This window comes from Pagrus major, chromosome 18, assembly GCF_040436345.1.
Source record: "Pagrus major chromosome 18, Pma_NU_1.0".
NCBI classification, from domain to species: domain Eukaryota; kingdom Metazoa; phylum Chordata; class Actinopteri; order Spariformes; family Sparidae; genus Pagrus; species Pagrus major.
Window position 1 is genome coordinate 25,009,682 of NC_133232.1, and position 20,012 is coordinate 25,029,693.

At 41.1% G+C, this 20,012-nt stretch overlaps 1 protein-coding gene across 1 annotated transcript in view; it reads right to left on the reverse strand.

Moving 5' to 3' along the window:
* Positions 1-225: 225 nt before the first annotated feature.
* The window catches only part of LOC141013479 (amyloid beta precursor protein binding family B member 2-like), a 37,418-nt gene continuing 17,631 nt past the window's right edge, over positions 226-20,012 (reverse strand). The window contains exons 4-11 of the mRNA XM_073487231.1: positions 16,251-16,256; positions 11,824-11,938; positions 5,862-5,937; positions 5,180-5,182; positions 1,989-2,069; positions 1,786-1,901; positions 1,471-1,653; positions 226-456 (exon numbers count right to left, since the gene is read on the reverse strand). Coding sequence (XP_073343332.1) covers positions 280-456; positions 1,471-1,653; positions 1,786-1,901; positions 1,989-2,069; positions 5,180-5,182; positions 5,862-5,937; positions 11,824-11,938; positions 16,251-16,256 — 757 coding nt within the window. The 3' untranslated portion in view covers positions 226-279. The remainder of the gene's footprint in view (positions 457-1,470; positions 1,654-1,785; positions 1,902-1,988; positions 2,070-5,179; positions 5,183-5,861; positions 5,938-11,823; positions 11,939-16,250; positions 16,257-20,012) is intronic.

Consider the following 20,012-nt stretch of genomic DNA (forward strand, 5'->3'; position numbering starts at 1 on the left):
TTGGACTCAGCAGCGTTCAAAGGTCAAAGTTCAACCAGTGACACATTCCTCCTCATGAAACAGATAAGTCTTCTTGCTATTTTTTTTTTTAATCATCAGACATACTGGATGATTGCTCCTCTTTCCTTCAACTGCGGTGGTGTTTGTTAACATATATGTACATCATTGGTTACCATGACTGGTACTGATTACGTGTTGTTGTGGCGGTAGTGTGTGAGTGGCGTCCAGGCGTCAGCCGGGGGTGGGAGGGGAGGGGTTTTCTGTGGTCACTGGTGACGGTCATTGCTGAGGGAGTTCTGACGGCTGTTTCTTGGTTTTCAGAGTGTCTATGAGAGACTGGACACCACGTTTCACGCTGGTGGTCACCCGGCGGGTCACCGAGTCCGGAGAGGGCGCAGAGGAGGAGCCAGCGCGTTGGGAGGGCGGCCGTGCCACCAAACACTTCTGATACCGCAGCTGAGGGAGAAGAGCACAGGGTTAGATGGGTTGTTGTCACCTGGGCTTTGGGTTAGGATGAACTTATCTGTAGTTTGTGGGTCATTTATTTTCCAACCATATTTAATAACAGTCAGCATACATCATTTGATTCAAGAGAACCTTAAGTTTCAGTCTGCCTTATTTAAAGTCCCAATTTTACAGTTGGTTTGTCTGAAAATGGATGAATTTAAAGGAATAAAAAAAAAAAACGCCAGTCAAAATTTGTTTTGAGTACATTTGAATTAGTACATCAAGTACATCTTGACTTCTATTTGAATTTTTGTCTACATTTGACCTTTCCTAAGCAACTTACAGCCATTTATTATAATATTATCCAAGGCATTTTTAAGTGAAAAACAGGTTTAATCCTACATTTAAATTTACGCAGATGTTTCCAATAAAAAGTTCAGAGAGTAAAAAGAAAGGTTATAAAATCATAACAGAGGATACTGAAGCAAAAGTGACTTTAGTAAGTGAAATATAGTATCCATTGAACATGAACAACAAAGTGAATTGGCTACAACCATTGCTTTTACCCGCCACCGGCTGTCTAGGTCTTTGAGCGTTAATTAGAGTATTTACATGCACGCCTGCATGTAAACAGGAATATTAATAGAATGTTATTTTTCATTATGCTAAACTATGTAAACCGTTTAATAGAAATATTGTCTTTTTTGGAAAAAGGGGAAAAACTGAGTGCATATAAACAAAGTCATTGTGTCATTCTACATTTCAGTTTCTGTCTTGATTTAGAGACCAAACCACGTTAGCTATTTACGCTTACCGTCTCTGTGCTAAGCTAGGCTAACTTCATATTAACTATACAGACATGAGAGCAGTATCGATCTTCTCATCTTTCTATTGGCAAGAAAGCAACAAGCATTTTTTCCTAAAATGTTGTTATATATTTTGATATTCTTTTAAATATAATACCATATTTAGGAATAATGACAAATAGTCTCATCTGATAGCAAAATAATTAAATATTCATACCACACATGCTGCCTGCACAGCCTCAGACACACTGCCTGCGTTGGGCTCGCACCAGAACACATGACACTGGAAATGCTGGTTCCCAGTGTCCATGATGAAGGCAAATGAGTGGATATCCCGTCCCACGCCCATGAAGGACAAGAAGCGGACACGACACTCCACCAGTGCCTCCTCTTCCTCTTCCTGCACAGACAGCCAAGAGAAGACTCAGACTTAGACTCTAAACTCTTCTCTAATAGATCATCTTTCTCTAATCGACATTCACATCTTTTATTTATGTGAACCTCCTCAGGACACAAACAGGAAGTCCCTTGCCTTTTCTTTGATGACAGCCAGAGTGGTGTCAGCAATACTCAGTATGACAGGAGTCCAGTCCTCTTTGCCTGTGGAGGACAGGAGGGTATCTACGGCCCCATTTATGATGTCCATACCTGAGGACAAAACACATGAAAGTCTGAGCAGTGTGACAGAGTTTATTACAGGATGCAGGAGGTGTGATTATGTGTGTATGAGTTTACCTATGGGGCGAGACACAGATGTCATACCCAGATACAGCACATGAAACTTCTGCACCAGCTCAGTCTTTGGCATGGGAAACTCTGCAGAGAGAAAACACACACACACACGCATTAAAACACACGCACAGATCACCCGCAGGGAATTTGTATCACACAACAACATCTAACACAAAGTTCCAAAAGAGAAGTCCACACATGATAATTGGCTTAAACTAGAGAAATAAACAAACACTGGTGAATATTTTAATAATTTAGAGTGCTGTTGACATGATTAGGGCATGATAAATATATTCACACATGAGCGTGCAGGATTTCAGAATTTTCTGCATGAAGAGCCCAGCTGTGCCTGTTTACACAACGTCCTGCAGGCAGAAGAGATCGCCATACAGAGAAAACGAGGAGGATCAAAGATGTGGTCTCACCTGCATTTCAATCAGCGCACACCTTCGCATCATTTACCCTCAGGACCTCGCTATTTACACACCGTGCAATACGCTACATGAGCTCGAGATGATTTCTGACAAGGTGAAATGCAAAACACTAAAAGTGGTGAAATGTTTAACTACGCAATTTAAAGGCTGTTGATCCTTAAATGTGCCCAAAGACAAAACAATAAATATTCAACAGAATCCAACTCAAAATGGTGACATTAATTATTAACTATCTGCTGCGTTGTTAATGACACATCCAGTTCAATTTGTTACTGATGGCATTTATGTGCAAACCTAACGACAGCTGATAGGATATGAGTGCACCTACTGTACATAAGAGTTTAAGGTGCAGGCTGTGTGCAGCATTATCCCCTTGGTTCCTTTGCCTCCTTGCCTGATATCAGACTGAACTATCAACTCATTAAACTGTTTCCATCTTCAGTAAGTTCGGCGGAGTGGGCGGATTGGAAGGTCTGAACCCTGCAGGCAATTTGTTTCCCTAATTACATTGTCATCTCTCGAGTTTCGACTCACTCATAAAGACGGTAAATGCCCAAATACTTTGGATTAAGTGTTGGATACGGGCAGGCCAGATGCTAAAATGTATCACAACACCACTGTGTACACCACTGGTAATAGGAATGCATGGTATGGATTTTGTTTTCAGCCGATTCCGATAATTATCTGCTTCTCATGGCCGATACTGATAAGATAACTAATAATTTCACATTTTTGTATTTTAAAAAGAAGTTCCTAACCTGTAGCTTATGCACACCTGAGGTCAAGAGGTCTCAGATGCAGTGAGCGAAAACTGATGATTCATCATTCCTTAGGTTTAATATGATTTGTTGTGTTAAACGTTGTGTCTTCCTCTGAAACTGTAAAATACGTCCACATCAGTGCCAACACATTTGGCTCTCTAGGCTACACTGTGTGGTTCTACACAGGTGCAAGATTTTGTCATCATGAGCGTGACCACAGTGTGCTGCACTCTGTTTATTGACAGATTGCAAACCAACTTTACCACCTGCTGTATCGGAGTGTGTAAATGCTGCGATAGTTAAGTCAATAAAAGCAGTTTGGCTACATATATTTGGTTCCATTCATTAGCTAAAATTTCACCTCACAATTTCTAACTTGCGTTACGATTCACTGCAATAATAAATATTTTGTTCCCTGTGCCCTCGGTTGAGATTTATGTTTGCTCTAAGCATGCTCTGTCCTTTGTCTCGTAGTGTTGCTTCACATTGCTGCTTTTAATAACTTGTTATGGATTCAGACATGAGTCATACTAATTTTGAACTGCCTGTGGGAGGAATAAACATCTAAGAGTCCAGTCTTGATTAGAGTTTTGTTTTTCGCTGACTTACTTCTCTGAATGTTGTCTCTCGTCTCATCTCTCAACTTTGTGTTCATCGCAACTCAAATCACAGTGCTTGACTTGACTTGAGTAGCATCACGTGAGGGATTTAAAATGCATGCATGTCTGTGAGTTTCCTGGACCACTAGTCCCGCAAAGGCTACAAAAGCTGCAATGGTTTAAATTGGAACGTTCTGTCAAAATGTAATCATTTTCAGTAATTTATCAGTTACAGGTCCACGTCTGGACAGGTTAGTCTGGGCCCAGACCTGGACAGTGGTCTGCCTATTAGTGAGGGATGGAGAGGGATGGCAGGTTAACAAAGGTGATGCAATTTGGTCATTTTGCTAACAAGGGGGAGAGCATCTCCCCTCGTGCCCCCTAAAATCGCCTATTGCCCACTTTTTAACATATAAAAAATAAGGACAGCAAACAGTGCACTGCAGAATTAGTACATTTTTAATGTTTGATGTATTCATGATATTAACATATTGCTCTCAAAGTGATATCTGGAATCAGACAACACTGCACCACTTTTAAGTCTGTGCTGTGCCCTGCAATTTGAAAATTTTTAGACTTTCCAACCCCTTCATATCTTTTGTTACGCTATCACGAAGACACACTGTCACTGTGAGATGAAAGCACAGAAAGATCTGAATCATTTAAAAGATGCTTGAATCATTTAAACAGTGCATACATCGTGACTCAACAGCAGGCTGAAGAGGAGCAGTGTTTTGATGCCTTCTCCTGGTTGAAAAGTTTCAAACCTTTTTGACCTCTGACTACATCCATCACATGGGTGCGGTTGGTGTAGTCAGAACTGTGCTCTAATGCACCTGTGCCCACACACAACAATGATGACAAAGTGTCCGGGAGTGCACCGTCACATCACCCCATTAAGGTGGTGGGGCGTGTTAAGTTTCGCCCATTTTGCACAACCCACATCTTAATTACTGAATTCCAGAGATTAACAATTCATCATGAAGTCATCTCCCTGTGATCGGTATGGACTGAGGGAGGGAAATCAATCAGGGATAATGGCTTTTGCCTGGATTCACCTCATCAGTGTACTATCTGGTCGGTAATATCCCTCAGTCATGATGTACTGCTAAAGCTCAGAAAACAGTAGTTACATGAATGATGAACAGTGAGAGCTTCTCATGCGCGAGTTCCCGGCCAAATCTGATGACGACAGCAGGGCCATTATCCTGGTATTGGAGCTCATCCCAAATCATTTGGCACTAATCTCCTAAAATGTGTCCCAACACAGGATTGCACACTCCCCAGCTACCCTGAAGAGATCTAATCCAGACGAGAACAGGAACTGTTTCCCATCCACGGACCTCTAGTGCTAACGGATTGGTCTGTCTACTTCAAGGGCATCTCCTCTCACTGTATACCAACTGGTTTTCAGTTAAAAGACTATGAGTTCAACAAGTTATAGCTTTAAAAGATGTGAGGGATGTTTCACCAATAAGTTCTTTGATCCTGGGTTGGGATGTGTGCCGTGGAGCACCAGGCCTTGCCTCAAAGAACCACTAATTGGGTTTTAATGAGGTCGACTGCCTCTGTAAGTGAAGAGCCGATATAGTTCTTTTATATTCTGATGCCTGAGCTCCTTTCCCCCCACGCTCAGCAGATACACACACCAGCTGAAGTTACAGCGGAGGATGAATCGCGCTGGTGCTTTTTCTCTTTCTTCCTATAATTACTTGGGACTGAGAGGAACAAGCGGTGGGACTTAGCGAAATGGGAAACGGTGAATAGAATTAGCGCTGGGAGGATAAAGCTCAGCGATTGTGGAACGAGGAGCTGTTCTGGAGTCAGCAATATCTGTGTGTAATTGAACCAAACACTGCTATCTTTTCTATTAACAAATGTTCAGAGTAGCTCCTGAGGCGATAAGGTCATTTTTTAAAAAACATATACATGGTTTCAGAAGAGGAATGCTGTAATATGAGACACGATATCACAGCAGGGAAGATAGCACACGGCTGACAAATCTAATTCTCTCACGAGGGAACTACAAAAGAACAAGACTCAAAGAAAAAGATGTGTGTGTGTTTGTGTGTGTGTGGGTACCTTGTAGGGGTACATCGGAGCCAGTCTGGGAGGAGCTGCCAGCTGCAGCCTTAGCACTTTTCCTTTCAGCCATAATCTAGACGAGGGGAGAAGGAAAAAATGGAGAGAGGGGAGGATGAATGGCACAGAAAGAAAGAGAAGACAAGAGGGGGAAGAAGGAGAAGACAGGAGGGGTGACAGAGAAGGAGAGAAGGGGTAAGCAACCAGAATTTGAATCGGGGAGAAGACGAGGTAAGGTATGGTTAAGGGGTCATTTAGGTTTAGATTGTCTCATAAATTTGTATCAAATGTTTAATTTTTTAAACACATTAATAACCTACTTTAAAAGATAAGGCTGGTGATGTTCTATATTTTAGTTATTGGAAATGAATCCAATGAAAAGTATGTCCAGTATGTCTCATCATACATAAATCTTCAGGGTTACAAATATACACATTAGTGTAATGCAATTCAATACAACAGCACTGCAATAAGTTCTGCCTTTAAAAATATAATGACGTTCAGTTTTGATTGTCAGAGAGGTATTCATTTAACTATATGTTTATTATTGAGGTTGCGGTCAATTTGAAGACTGCCTATAATGTGAGTGTTCCACATTCATGAGGTGTGGGCGTCATGGTCCTATCTTTGTCTCGATACACTCCGGTCTTGGTCATGACTTGGTCTCGGTTTAGGTGGTCTTGAGTACAACATAGGGTTGCAGTGGTGTTGATGTCAACTGCATTATAGTGATTATAGTAAAAATATTTTGTTCGCTTTATTGGCTTTCTAACATTGTCAACAAAAAGACTTAGATTTGTTACGTACTGAGGACTATTTTTGCAGTGGATTTGGTGTAGTATATGTATTTATATTGTATTTATATACAGCAATGGAGCTTTATGGCACAGAAGAATAAGCTGTTTTTTCTGCTGAGAATAAGAAAAATATAGAGTATTACCAGCTTCATCCTTTAAAACCTTCTCTTTGAAATGATGTATTTGAATGTAAGAGTCTCAAAAGAAGCTGTCTCTTTTCTTTTTTTTTCTTTCCTTCATGCTGCAGTGTACACACTCCTTAAAGAGTCTTGAATATTCTGCATGGCCTCTGCACTGAGCTGCTGCACTCTTGCTGCTACAGATACTTGATTAATTGTAGGTGTCATTAATCAAAGTGTATGGTGAGTCTGCAACTCTGCTCACAGGGGAACATGCAAGAAAACGTAGGCACACACACACACACACACACACACACACACACACACACACACACACTCCCTCTCTCTCTCTCTCACATACACACAGACACACTCAAAGGAACCCCGCTCAGCGCAGCTGCAAGACTCGGGTCACCAAGTTTCTCCGCTGCAGTAAAGAGAAAACTACCACTATGTTTAAAATAGGTGGTGTGAAGAGTCATGGTCACACACACACACACACACACACACACACATACATAGACATAGATAGAGATATACAGTCCTCCTTCAGTTTGGGGTAGGCGATAAGAAGACATTAATGGAAAAAAACCTTCCACTCTAAATGGGTCAACATGTCTCAAAGGGAGTAGATCTGTCGTTCCAGGTAGATTCATCCTTTACAAGGTCACTGCTGGACCGAGCACAGTTTCTCTTTGTGTACAGAAGGCTGTGTGTGTGTGTGTGTAGGGGGGAGTTATCTATTACTGTTACACTGCAGTAAACATTGGCTAGCAGTGAAACATTCATTGTCTGTCTTTATGTTACAGATATTGTTGGTGTTCTAATGACTAACCCTGACCAGTGCACTTCTCATACTTGTGATAGGAACCTATCAAACTGTTACTGAAGGGAAGTCAGTGGGGCCGGAAAAGACTTCAGACTGAAGTATTCTTATGAGCTCAGGTGCTGTTCTGTTATTTAACAAATCCCATAAAAACACTGAGTCAGTCTCCCGATATTTTCTGACTAAAGTCTGTTAATTAGCACCACCAAGGCAATTATGTTTTCGCGTTTATGTGTTTGTTGGTTGGTTGGTTTGTGGGCAGGATTACACAAAAACTACTGAAGAGTTTTTCACTAAACTTGAATGGAGGATGGGCCCAGAATAGACCCCATTAACTTTTGGTGCGATTCAGGATTTTTTTCTTTACGTTCTTTAACATTGCGAGATAGGATGATTTTGTTACTGTCTCAGGGTATAATGCATGGATCATGATCAATAGAATCAGATAAAAAGTAAGATATGTCAGATATGTCGCTATCAAGTTTGATATTGGATTAGGCTTGATTGAATTAAAGGGGACTGTTGGGCCTTGGCGGAGGTATGCACTCTACCGAGTGCCAGTCCAGGTCCCACTGTCATATATTTATTTAAAGCTGGGTCGTTAACATAAAATGTCTTCTCTTAAAAGGGTCACAAAAAGCAGTGTCCTCTGCTGCCCAAAATATCTCTTACCAGAGGTTGATTTAGTTTTGTGAACTTACACCACCGTTAATAAGAAGCATCTGACATTCAGTAATATGACATTCTTCCAGTAAAATTACCTGAGAAGTAGACACAAAGAGGTAACAAGACATCTGGGACAAATTAGGAAAATATTCAGGCCAGATCACGGACATTTATAAAAAGGTTAATGTAAGTGCTGTGGATGAAATCTTTTTTTGTGCTATCTGAAGGGAAAAGTCAATAAGTAAATGATTTATGCGTGCAGTCAACAACCTAAATCTTTCTCTAGATTTTTGCAAAAGAGATATCATGACATGATCCAACATTTAAGCTTCTCCTCTCAAGCTATACCCAGACAATCAACAAATTTTAGTGAACAAGTGTGTGAATCCAGCAGGTGAATGATTTGCTTATCTGCAGTGGCGGTAAGTTAACGCTAGGTAAGCAGGACAGCTGAGGAGAGGCAGCCTGTTGTATCACTGCAGAGCAACTTTTTCACTAACCTTGTGACAGACAAGAAGGACACATGTAACCATAGAAACTCATATTACATCTAGAACCAGAAATGTTGAACTTGTTTTAAAAAGTCTTTATCAATAACTTTCTGAATTAGACACATTGTGTTTTCCGGAGCTGATGATGGAAGTAGCTCATCTCTGCTGAGAGTTGCACATGTGCATTGCACAGTACTGATCAGACAGCTGACTTTACTTGGGCAACACGGCTTGGGTAGTGATGTGGAAGCCACTGACATTATAATGGTGGTTACTTATATTAGGCTATCTTTTACTTCAGTCTCTCTTTCAAACTCACAGCCGACTGAACAACGTTCAAGGCTGCTTGAACAGAGACAAAAGTGTTAACAAACCAACGTCCTGAACTTCAACACAATAGCTTCACGTCTGACAAGGGGTGAAATTAGCGATTGTACTCATTCACATAAGAGAAAAAAACCAGATGTTAGTGGGTGTTAGTGGGTTTTTTGACGAGTGTGAAAGGGGGTTTAAGATTCACAAAAAGAGTGAGGATTACATTCTTGGCAGCAAACAGAATTGGAAATGCTGGACTTGGGGTCAAAAGTCACAATTTCAATTTCCAAGACCTTTCATGCCTCGCCTTTGAGATGCTGGATAGGAGCCTTTGGGACCTGATCAGAGAGAGAAAAATGTTCAAATGTTCCCTGTCACACAACAACTGCTCTCCACATCAGAAGCCCTGAGGTGTATCGGCATCCTTCAAAGAGGCCTAATATTATATATATTATACTTGTCATACACAAGGACAGCCCTTCAGTGTGAATTTAATCAACTTTGGTTTGTCCAGTGTCCAAAGTGACACAAGTATGAACTAAACCTTGTAGCCACAGTGCTCCAGAGGTGGCCTTTTGCCTCCCAAAATCTGAAGCCATTGATATGTGAGGACTGAGATGTGTCATGGCATTCTCGTATTTAGGCATCAACCATTTCCCTTAAAACTCCATTTATCACTGGTGTACACCTGCTGGGTCAGACAGGGGACAACCTGCTGAATGTTATGAAGAACACCTGGCAATATTTCAGCAGGGAACAGAGCTACATCAATCCAGAGTGCAGGTGAGTCGCCATATGAATACAATATAACAACTGGTGTCGAGCCAGTTTCATGGAGGGACATGGCCAGAAATCTGGATGATGCAATCCAAATATAGGAGATGCCATTCATTGTGGCATTTCTGAGTCTACTAGAAGGGCAACTTCAACAGAAAGCTAAAATGAGTCACTCCTAGTAAGCCCTAAGGTTTGTCACAATGACTCACCATGGACCGCTTAAATGACCGAGAAGAATCTGTCACCTACAGTGAAGCTGACAAAGAGTCAGGACATAACTGAGCTGACAGAGTCAGGAGGTCAAAGGGCTTCAGCTGCCACTTATTCATATAAAAGAGAGACACGCACTGCTTTGAATTTTACCTACTGCTGTGTTACAAAGCTTCAGTTCACAGTGGTTCAAAGGACATAGATTCTGATACCGCTCCAGTAACAGAGACATCACCGGAGCTGTTTGCTGTGACAGGGCTTCAGTTGTCAGTGACTTACACGATGGAGCCTCAAGAACTGCTACTTCTAGTGATGAAGATCTGACACTACTAGACTCAGACACATCACCAGAACTACCTTTGATCCCAGAGCTTCATCGGCCACTGCCAGGAGAATCTGTTTTCTGAGGATCGGCAAATTTGCTTGTTTTGAATACTCACAAGGTCATGTATGAAGAAAGACATCTCACACTCCTGTTTTTGTGGAGGAGCAACAACCACTGACAGATTGGTGTCAGTTCGTTTCTGGTGCTATGGTGCTCAGTGCATACAAAACTAGTAGGTAATCATTAAATATTAATTACATAATCATTAGTTACTCTTTTTGTGCACCCCTCACATAAAGTGATTCAATACTGAGCAGTTACTAAGTAGTCTCTCAGTACATGATGATTATGACAATGAGCTACTGAGTTTATACTGGGTGTTCACAATTAGCTCTTTAATAACATACATAGACATTCATTTATATTCACATCCAGGTCATACTCTGTCGCACTGTTGATGCTTAGTCTTCTCCCGGTCTGTTCTCCACTAACTTATCATTTTTTACAATATAGTCCTCAAGTAACAGTTATTCAAGGATTACTTACAAACGATTCAGTCATTATCAGGTCGTTCCTGATTCATTTCTCACTTGTTCCTTAGTAACTACTTAATGTGAAGAGTGACCAAATTAGCCTCAAATGAACTCAATGATTCAGGAGTGGTTTCACAGTTTCACAGTTTTTTTTTTTTTGTCTTAGTTAATATTGTTTGTTCTCTGGCCATTTGGCCTAATAGAAGAAGCAGCAATAAAAACTATATAATACATTATATTATATAAAGTTAGATTTTATTGAATGCCAAACTGATTCTAACAAGAAACAAAAAGTGAAAACAGTGAGTTTAAATCTCTTTACAACTGTAATCTCTGTTTTGAGGAGATAGACAGCAGTGACTGCATTGGGAGAGGAGGGGATTACTGATTAGTGTGTATGTGTGTGAGGGAGGGAGAGAGAGAGAAAGTTTGTATCAAGTGTTTGACTTCAATTGATGCTGCAGCTTTGCACCCTCAAGGATCCGGGATTCCCTGTCCTTGAGAGGGTTAAGACACTGTTACCATGAGCTCTCTCTCTCTCTCTCTCTCTCTCTCTTTCTCTCTCACACACACACACACACACACACACACACTGAAAACCCTTTTAAGAAACCCTGCATATGCTCTGTAACCTGAATCTTATCTCCTCTCCATGCTCTTACTTCTCTACGAAAAGATAACAGAAATCTTGTTTTCCCCTCCTGTCCATTGTTTTTTTATAACACATCCATGTAGGAGTAGCATCTAAAGTCATAACCCTAAAACGTGGCTCTGGATAACTGCATCAGCAGAAAAAGATTTTTGTTCTCTCTTCAGTAGTCACCCTAATTAAAGCTTGATAGCTACTTTCAGAGCAGCAGATAAGCTCATTCATGCGGAGGCGGCAGCAATAACGACACCCACCTTGGAGCAGATTTCGTGGAGACTTGTGGCGATGGCTGCGGCAGGAGTATCACATCGGAACACGTGGCACTTCAGCACGCGTGTGTTCTTGTCTCTCGCCACGTAGGCAAAGTCCCTGAAACACGGAGAGAAGACACAGAACAATTACCACACGTGAATTTCTAATGCAGGTGGGAAACAAACACGATATACCTTGTTGCACCTCCACAGCAGATGGACCAAACATGTTGCTTTGTTAAAGGGGCTGTAGGTAACAATCTGTTGTCTCATAATGCAGATTATTCAATATTTATCCAGCGTGTACACTTGATTTCTATTTAAATTTCAGTGACTTCAGTGCAAGTTTCAGCCCATTCTCATCAAAAAAGTGACCATATGCCTGTCTGTCTCTGTCTTTCTCTAAACCAACCAGTCAAAGCAGATGGCTGCCCACCTTCAGTCCGGGTCTGCTCGAGGTTTCTGCCTGTTCAAAGGCATATTTTTCTTGCCACTGTCACGAGTGTTTGCTCATGGGGGAACGTTGGCTAAATTAAAGAGTATGGTCTATTCATGCTCTAATGTAATGCTTTAATTGGCACTCTACAAACAAAACTGACTTGACTTGACATAAGGGTTACAACAGTCTGAGATTTGCAACCGTCATGTCGTTTGGAAGTCGCTGGCAATCGATCGATTCTGTCATTTAGGTATGAGGATGTGTTGCAAGTTTTTGTACACATTTCCCAGCTGCCCTCTAAATTTTATGCTTATATGTTGGAGGAAATGAAAAAGACCAAACCACAACAAACTGAAAAAAATAAAAATAAAAATCATTTGTAAGAAAATAAAAAAACAGTTTCTTTCCTCCATAAGAAGGAAATTAATTTTGCGTGTAGCATGAGGTAAGTGTGTGTATTTGCGTGTCTGATAAGGGAGATGGGGAAGGATAACCGTGGGTTCTTCAGGGTTTAGATATGTTATGATAAATAACCTCATTGCATTAATAAGCCCATTACCGGATCTCATCTTTTTGTTAATTGTTATAACTAAGCGACATTTGTTCCATCTCACAACACTTCTTAATTCCATATATTATACGTGGGAGTCTGGTTTTATCTACTTAACTTCACTGCACTGATTATCTGCGACTAGAAGCTCAACAAATAGGTTACAGTTTTCCCCTCAAAGCCTGCTGGTATCACTCCTTGGAGAACCACTTTTGGACATTGTGGCATATTAAGCTTAAACACCTCTTCCCAGAGGCCACCTAATATGCGGATATGATTGCCAATTTGTATTTTACATTCCCTTCAGCATTTTCCTTGAGTTTGTAATCGGCAGCGTCTGGAAATATCTTGATTACTTTTCATTTGAAATCCCTCTCAGTGATTTTATTCTCAGTTATTCTCATTCCCCTTTTGTCCATGTATTGGAGTGGCTTTTACATATTTTCTTCATTCTGTATGTGTTGTCAGGAGTTGACTCATTGCAAACATCAAAAAACAGTCTGTCCTTGAACCTGTCTTCTCTTCTGAAAGAAAAACTTTCAAACCCTCCCGCTGCAGCCGTGCGCATTGTTAGCTGTTTGGGACTGGAATAACGAGTGAGCGAAGAGCGTTTCACGAAATTTCATGCAGAAGTTAAAAAAGCTAATGACAACGCAACATTTTTATTACCCCGTTTTGCATCATGACACATTTGCTCTGCTCTAATTAGCTCTTTCGTTTATTGTGAAAGTGTTGCTTCGTTATTTTACAACTAGACGGCTGCCATAAGAATATTGCTGCAATTCCTGGTGCACCAGTTAAGGTTTATTTGCAGAAGAGATTACTTAAAGCCCCTTTAACATGTGAGCCATGACAACAGGTTCCTCTGTACGACTCATTCCTTCACTAAAAATGGCGGTTGCCTATTTTGGCTATGATGACACACACACACACACAAATAGGTTCACACAAGCATAGAGCGTGGCAGATGTGTGTCCCAGTGCCCGAGGAAACAATGTGCCGAGCGTTTCACAGTGAAAGTGACAAGTGTGAGGGTGAGACAGAAAGAGGAAGATCCACCGAGAGGCAAACTTTCTGCAGAGAGTGGGTGGCAGCACACATACAAGATGAAACATAGACACGTTTCTTCCTCATTAACAGGTGCGACAAGCTGCAGCACAAAAGGTAAGCGGATGTGTTTCCAGTGATTGAGTAAACAGATGAAGCAAGAGTGAAAGAGGGGAGTGGGGACATGCAGAGAAGCCAACTGGATGGCAGTGTCACCAGATGCAGAGCAGCTTCATGCGCACGCACACACACCCGCCTTCACACACACACACACACACACACACACATTACAGTACAGTGCACAGTCCCAAATAACCATAGACCCAAACAGAAATATGGCAAACACAGCCGGCATTTATCACAGTGGGCTCTTTGTGTTTATGAGTCCATTATCCGGCCCGTCTCTTCTGCTTAATTGTGTGCTCACACACTTCGGGTCGATAATGCTCGCCCCGCCTGTGGCCAGAAAGTAAAATTGTACAATGGGATGTGTTTGTGTGTGTGTGTGCGTGTGTGTGTGTGTGTGTGTGTGGTAAGTGTATGCGTCCAGTGCACTTTGTTCAGGGACATTTGAGCGGTGTGTCACCAAAGCAGCATGAGTGGCCTTGCCTTGCATACTACAAATGGCTCTTTTATGACTTCTGTAGCCTCTCCGGGGGATCAAAACGCTATAAAACAGCATGCAACTCTTAATAGGAAATAGCCTGTGGCCAGTGCGGCTCGCTGATGATTTAACACCAGTGATTTAGACCTTAGTTGCTGCTGCACTCCTGTGAAGAGCAACAGTGACTCTGGGCAAAGCAAAGCCACTGATTTGATGCCTGAAGTGACATATGTGATTGCACGAGGAGGAGAGGAGGTGGGAGTCTTGATACAACGATTACTGAAAACAATGGAGAGGCAGATCACACTTGAGCACACCACGAAGAGCAATTACCTTTCTCTGGGTCCCGGGAAGCAGAAGGGATGAAAGGAGGGTGGTGGGAGAAATGGTGAGGAAAGAATAAATGAGGTTAAGAGAGAAAGTGGGAAATTAAGAGACGGGAAAAATGAAAGGATGAGAGAATTGTATTATGACAAAAGATGAAAAGGGAAATGAAAAACGGGATAAGGAGGTGGGATAGAAAAAAACAGGAGCAATGTTAATACACACGACTCTGTGAGTCAGAAACAGACACAACGCTCTTTCACCTCAATCTTCCCATGAGCTCTGTGTGTGTGTGTGTGTGTGTGTGTGCGCACTGGAGCTCAGTTCTATGTACTTTTCATTTCAGTGGCTTAGCGTTCTGCTACATTATGACACAGCACACCTTTCGTACAAAATGCTCGAACACACTCATGCACACACACCTTGTTTTTTTTACCGCAGCGCTCCCCCTCCCCCCCCACTTCCCTCCACCTTTTTCCTCCTCCTCCCCATCTTTCTTTCATCCTCCAGTTTGCCTTGGTTCTTTTAATCTTCCCTTCCCTTTCCAGAGCCATCTCCATCTCTCACTCCTGTCCTCACTCTCTTTTCTTCCCACAACAGGAGAAGCCCCCTCCTCGCGCGAAAGAAAGAAAGACGCAACACAGAATGATTCATATCAACAGTGTAACTTATCACAGCCGTTCTCTTCCAAATAGTGTGTGACACTATCTATTATCAGGTACACTACAAAGGAGGCACAGGCTGCAAGAACAGAGGGCTAATTCAAACATCGGCTGCCTTTGATTCTTTGATGATCCACTTAGCAAGAAGCTGTGTGTGTGTGTGTGTGTGTTTGTGTGTGTGTGTGTGTGTGTAGCAGCTGGCAGCTTATTTCAAACAGGAATCTTCAGAGTCAGAACACCAGAGCTGCTGCTGCTTTAACTTGCTCTCCAAACAGCCGGTGGTCGCCCACACACACACACACACACACACACACACACACACACACACACACACACACACACACACACACACACACACACACACACTAGGAGGGTAAATCAATACATATAAACTGCTGAAAAGCTCACATTCACCACATGTAAATGTCTCTGCACATGCCATATGAAAATTGCATCTCCCTCTGTTTGAATTTCATTCATGATTTTTTTGCTCTGAATCCATTTACTTCTCATTGTACTTCCTTCTGCTCCATTTCAAATTCTGACTCCATGCTTTTTTCACTGTCAGTCATTTTGGTGGAATTGGATTTTTGCTGTCAAAGTTTTCAATGGCTCGGAAGCTGCTCTCCATTTACCTTGACACTGCACCTCATTCTTCTCTCTCTTCTGCATGTGAGAGTCAGACTGAAAGTGTTGCAAATGCTTTATCACTGATGATGGAACCACATCACACCTGATTCAAACCCACAACAGTATCACATCTACCCCCAAAAAAAACCTCAGTATAGTCATGATCACACTGACCTCTCTCTACTTTGACAGCACGAGACTAATGCAAAGACAGCCACACCTAAAAATGTATCTTTTTCTCTCTGTTATTGCTTTTCCTCAACACTCAGCCAGTGTTTTTTCACAGCTGAAAATTGACCATTTCAGAAGTGAGGAAATATCAATTTTCATCATACAACAACTTCAGCTTGGTCTGTAGGAAAAGTAGGAATGAAGCCATATGGTGTTCACATTAAGTTATATTTATGTTCATTTATGTTTATTTGATGTGTTCAGGTAATACTGTTCATCTGCTTAACTGGTAGCATTAATGAGCTGTGATCAATCCACTAGTTTTTAACCAATCCAAGGGTGTAGGTTCCTTTTAAACACTGGGGGAGACACAGATGTTCTTGGTGGAAGTTAAATAAATATAAAGGTATATGATGTTTGTCAAAGTGTTTCACTTTCATGTGTTTATTAAGGAGGGATAAATGCACGTGCTGCTCTAAACATTGAGGGGGATGAATGAGAAACAAAACATCTTTGTGATAACAAGCAATGCGTTAATGTGGTTTGACACAGTAAAGGTCAAGCCCTTACAGTCTTTTTTTATTTTTGGCTCTTTCTGCACATTTCTCTCTTAAGTTATGTCTTTTTTACTTTCCAATCATTGCATACTGTATGTAATTTTGTTTCTTTTTACTGATCTATTATGTGTTTTTCTTTTATGTGCAATGAAATACAAAAAAGAAAAAAAGCAAGGTGGAGATTGAACCAGCTGAGACTCGACAGAGTAGATGTGCTGTGTCTGTCCAAAACACAGGGCAGTAGCATGTATTAGTCATGGAGTATTTTAAAGAACACCATTTATTTATTGGTCTGGTGCCAGATGTGTAATTCTGCTGGGAGATACAATACATTCATGTAGTTTTCTGTCTACATAAGTGACAAGTTTTGTCTGAAACACTTAAATCAGCCTTAAGAAACTTAACTGCATGGTAAATGTGAATGTCAACCCGATTCCAAATCAGGTGGGTTGCTCGCCGTGTAAAATGTAAATAAAAACAGAATACAAGCCTTTACAAATCAATTGCGTTTACCAGTTCTACGTAGTGTTCCTGAGCTGTATTTCATCACCTCGCCCCATCGCATTTCACAACTTTCACAGTCTTTTGTTGCCCCTGTCCCAACATAGTGTTGGCATCAAATACAGATTAAGCATGTATTTAGAAAAATCAATTAAGTTGACAGTAAAACATTAAATGTATTGTCTTTTTGGACTGTTTTTAATTGGGTATATATCAAAAAGGATGAGCACATTTTTTGACTACTAAATATGACCTTATATGTTTGCTTAAAATTTGGAAAATGAACAAATGCAGTCATTTTTTCTAGTGATTTGGCATTTTAGTGTAGACAGAAATGTTCATGAAAACATCCTAAAAGTGTAAATGTGGATACAGATAAACAACATTTTAGTGTGCCAGAGAGGACAAAAGTAATGTTAATGGAGAAGGTGACACATGGTAGAGACAGACAGGCAGCGAATGAACCAGCAACTGGAGATGAATGACACGCACACCTTGGAGATGCAGGGAGAGTTCTTGGCAGGAAAGTGAAGAGACAGGATAGATAAAATATCCAGAGAGAGGGGAGTGATAAAGGCAGGAGGCCAGAAAGTCAAAATAAAAAGGTGGGAGCGTAGTAGAGAGGAACGGCAACGAGGTGTGAGACACACTGGGGGCCAGGATGGCGGAGGAAGTGATGGAGAGGAAAAAGACAGGTAAAAAGAGGTATGAGATGAAAGGTATGAAAAGCACCAAAGCAGAGAGATGAGTTAAAGCAAGACTCCCTCCACTCGTCTCTCTCTCTCTCTCTCTCTGCGCTCCACATATTTCCAGAGCTGAATAAAGGATGACTGACTCACTACTACCAATCTCTCTTTGATCCTGATGGCTCCGAGGCAGGCTCGGCTAGAGAGGATGTGTACAACTCGGAGATTAAATGAGGTCACAGTTGCAGATGTATGGTGAACCGGGTTTTAAAAAGGTCGCACAGAACCGGCACGTCTGCAGCTCTGACATCAGTCACCCACCATCAGTAGTACTACACTCACAGCAGTGTGTCGTAGTAACATTAGCATATGTGCAGTTGAAGGAAAATCCCACCCTTGCATACTTAAACCCGGTTTCAGTTTGTAATATTTTAAGTTTGATCCCACACTTTTACAGCAGGCAACTGTTATATGTTTAGATTTCTTATATGTGCAATTATTCTCCCATTCATTCAAGTGGAATAAAACATAAGAGAGTGTAGAAATATCATCCACTGCTGACAAATGCTGATGACAAATGTGAGAAGAAGAAACGTGAGAAGAAAATCTATAATGCAAAACACTGAGGACCACTGGTGCTGAAGTTGGTCGTGAAATTGGCGTCGTTGCCTCCTTCATAATGATTTTCTGCATGAAATGAGACTATTGATTGTTAGTGTAAATGCAAGAAAGCTGCAACCAAAACCGGATTTTTCCACACTCATGTCACACTGTGATCACACTATGAGCTGCACTGGTGGGCTGAAGTTAGGGACCGTCTCAAATATATCATTTTCAACCCATTTTAACTCCCCATGCATCAAATACAGCAGCCTGGTCAGTGGTCCTATGCTTCTGAGTTGGATGCTGTAGTTACGCCTCCGGCAACACATCTTGAAGCGCCCCTCTGGTGCAGTAGTGTAGAGAGCGAGAAAAGATGAAGAGGAAGGAGAATCCACTGTTACGAATACTAATTGTGTTGATATTTTGTACGAGTCACCATAATTTGGAGCCCCATATTACGTTAGATAAGTGTTTAATATGGTGTTTAAATTACCAAGACTGAGATATCTAAAGTGTTTCCTAACTGCCATCAATTAGCTCACAGAAGACCGAACTGGGACCGTTTGAAGTCAGTAATGGTCCAAAATATATAATATGTCATATATATTAACTATAACTCTTTATTGGCAAGCTTTATTTTGAAAGCTACTGGATATTGCATATTAGATATGAGTGCTAACTTGACCACTGAGCCTTTATTTTGAAAGCCTACTGGATGTTGCATATTATTTATTATGACTATCTTGACTGCAGAGCCTTTCATGTGCAAAACTAACTCTAGAGGGGTAGATAGGTAGAGCGTCATAGTTTGAAGCATAAGGCCACTGACCAATCTGCCAAATTTGACACGCTGGGAGTGAGAACGTCTTGTTATCGTGATATAAGACCGTCTTACATTTTGGATGTTGTTATACGGTGATATGACAGAAGTGATGTCTTTTCCTGCTTTTAAAGGCTGCATTAGATAAAGTGATGTACTTTCTGAACTTCAGACGAATACTTGACTTTACCCACTTAGTCATTACATTCAGATGACTGATGATTACTTATCAAAAATCTCATTGATCTCACCGATTCGTAGGCAATTGGACTTGTTTCAGTTTCTTTTTTTCAAGAAACCAGTGTCCTACGATATAGCACTTAAAATGACCAAGTAGTCATCCCTACAATATATCAATATTGAGGTATTTTGGTGATATTTGATTTAGCCAGTCTTAGCATTAACGACGTGCTCTGAAGAAGATATCAAGATATATATACAGTATATATTGTGTATTGCAATATAACCTTAATATATCACAATATTATTTTAAAGCTGTATTGCCCAGCACTGCAGTTTTAAGATTTTTGTCTATAGTTTTCTCGCTCTTTTCTTTATTGACACTTTTTATGTGGCTCTCCATCTATTATATTCACCA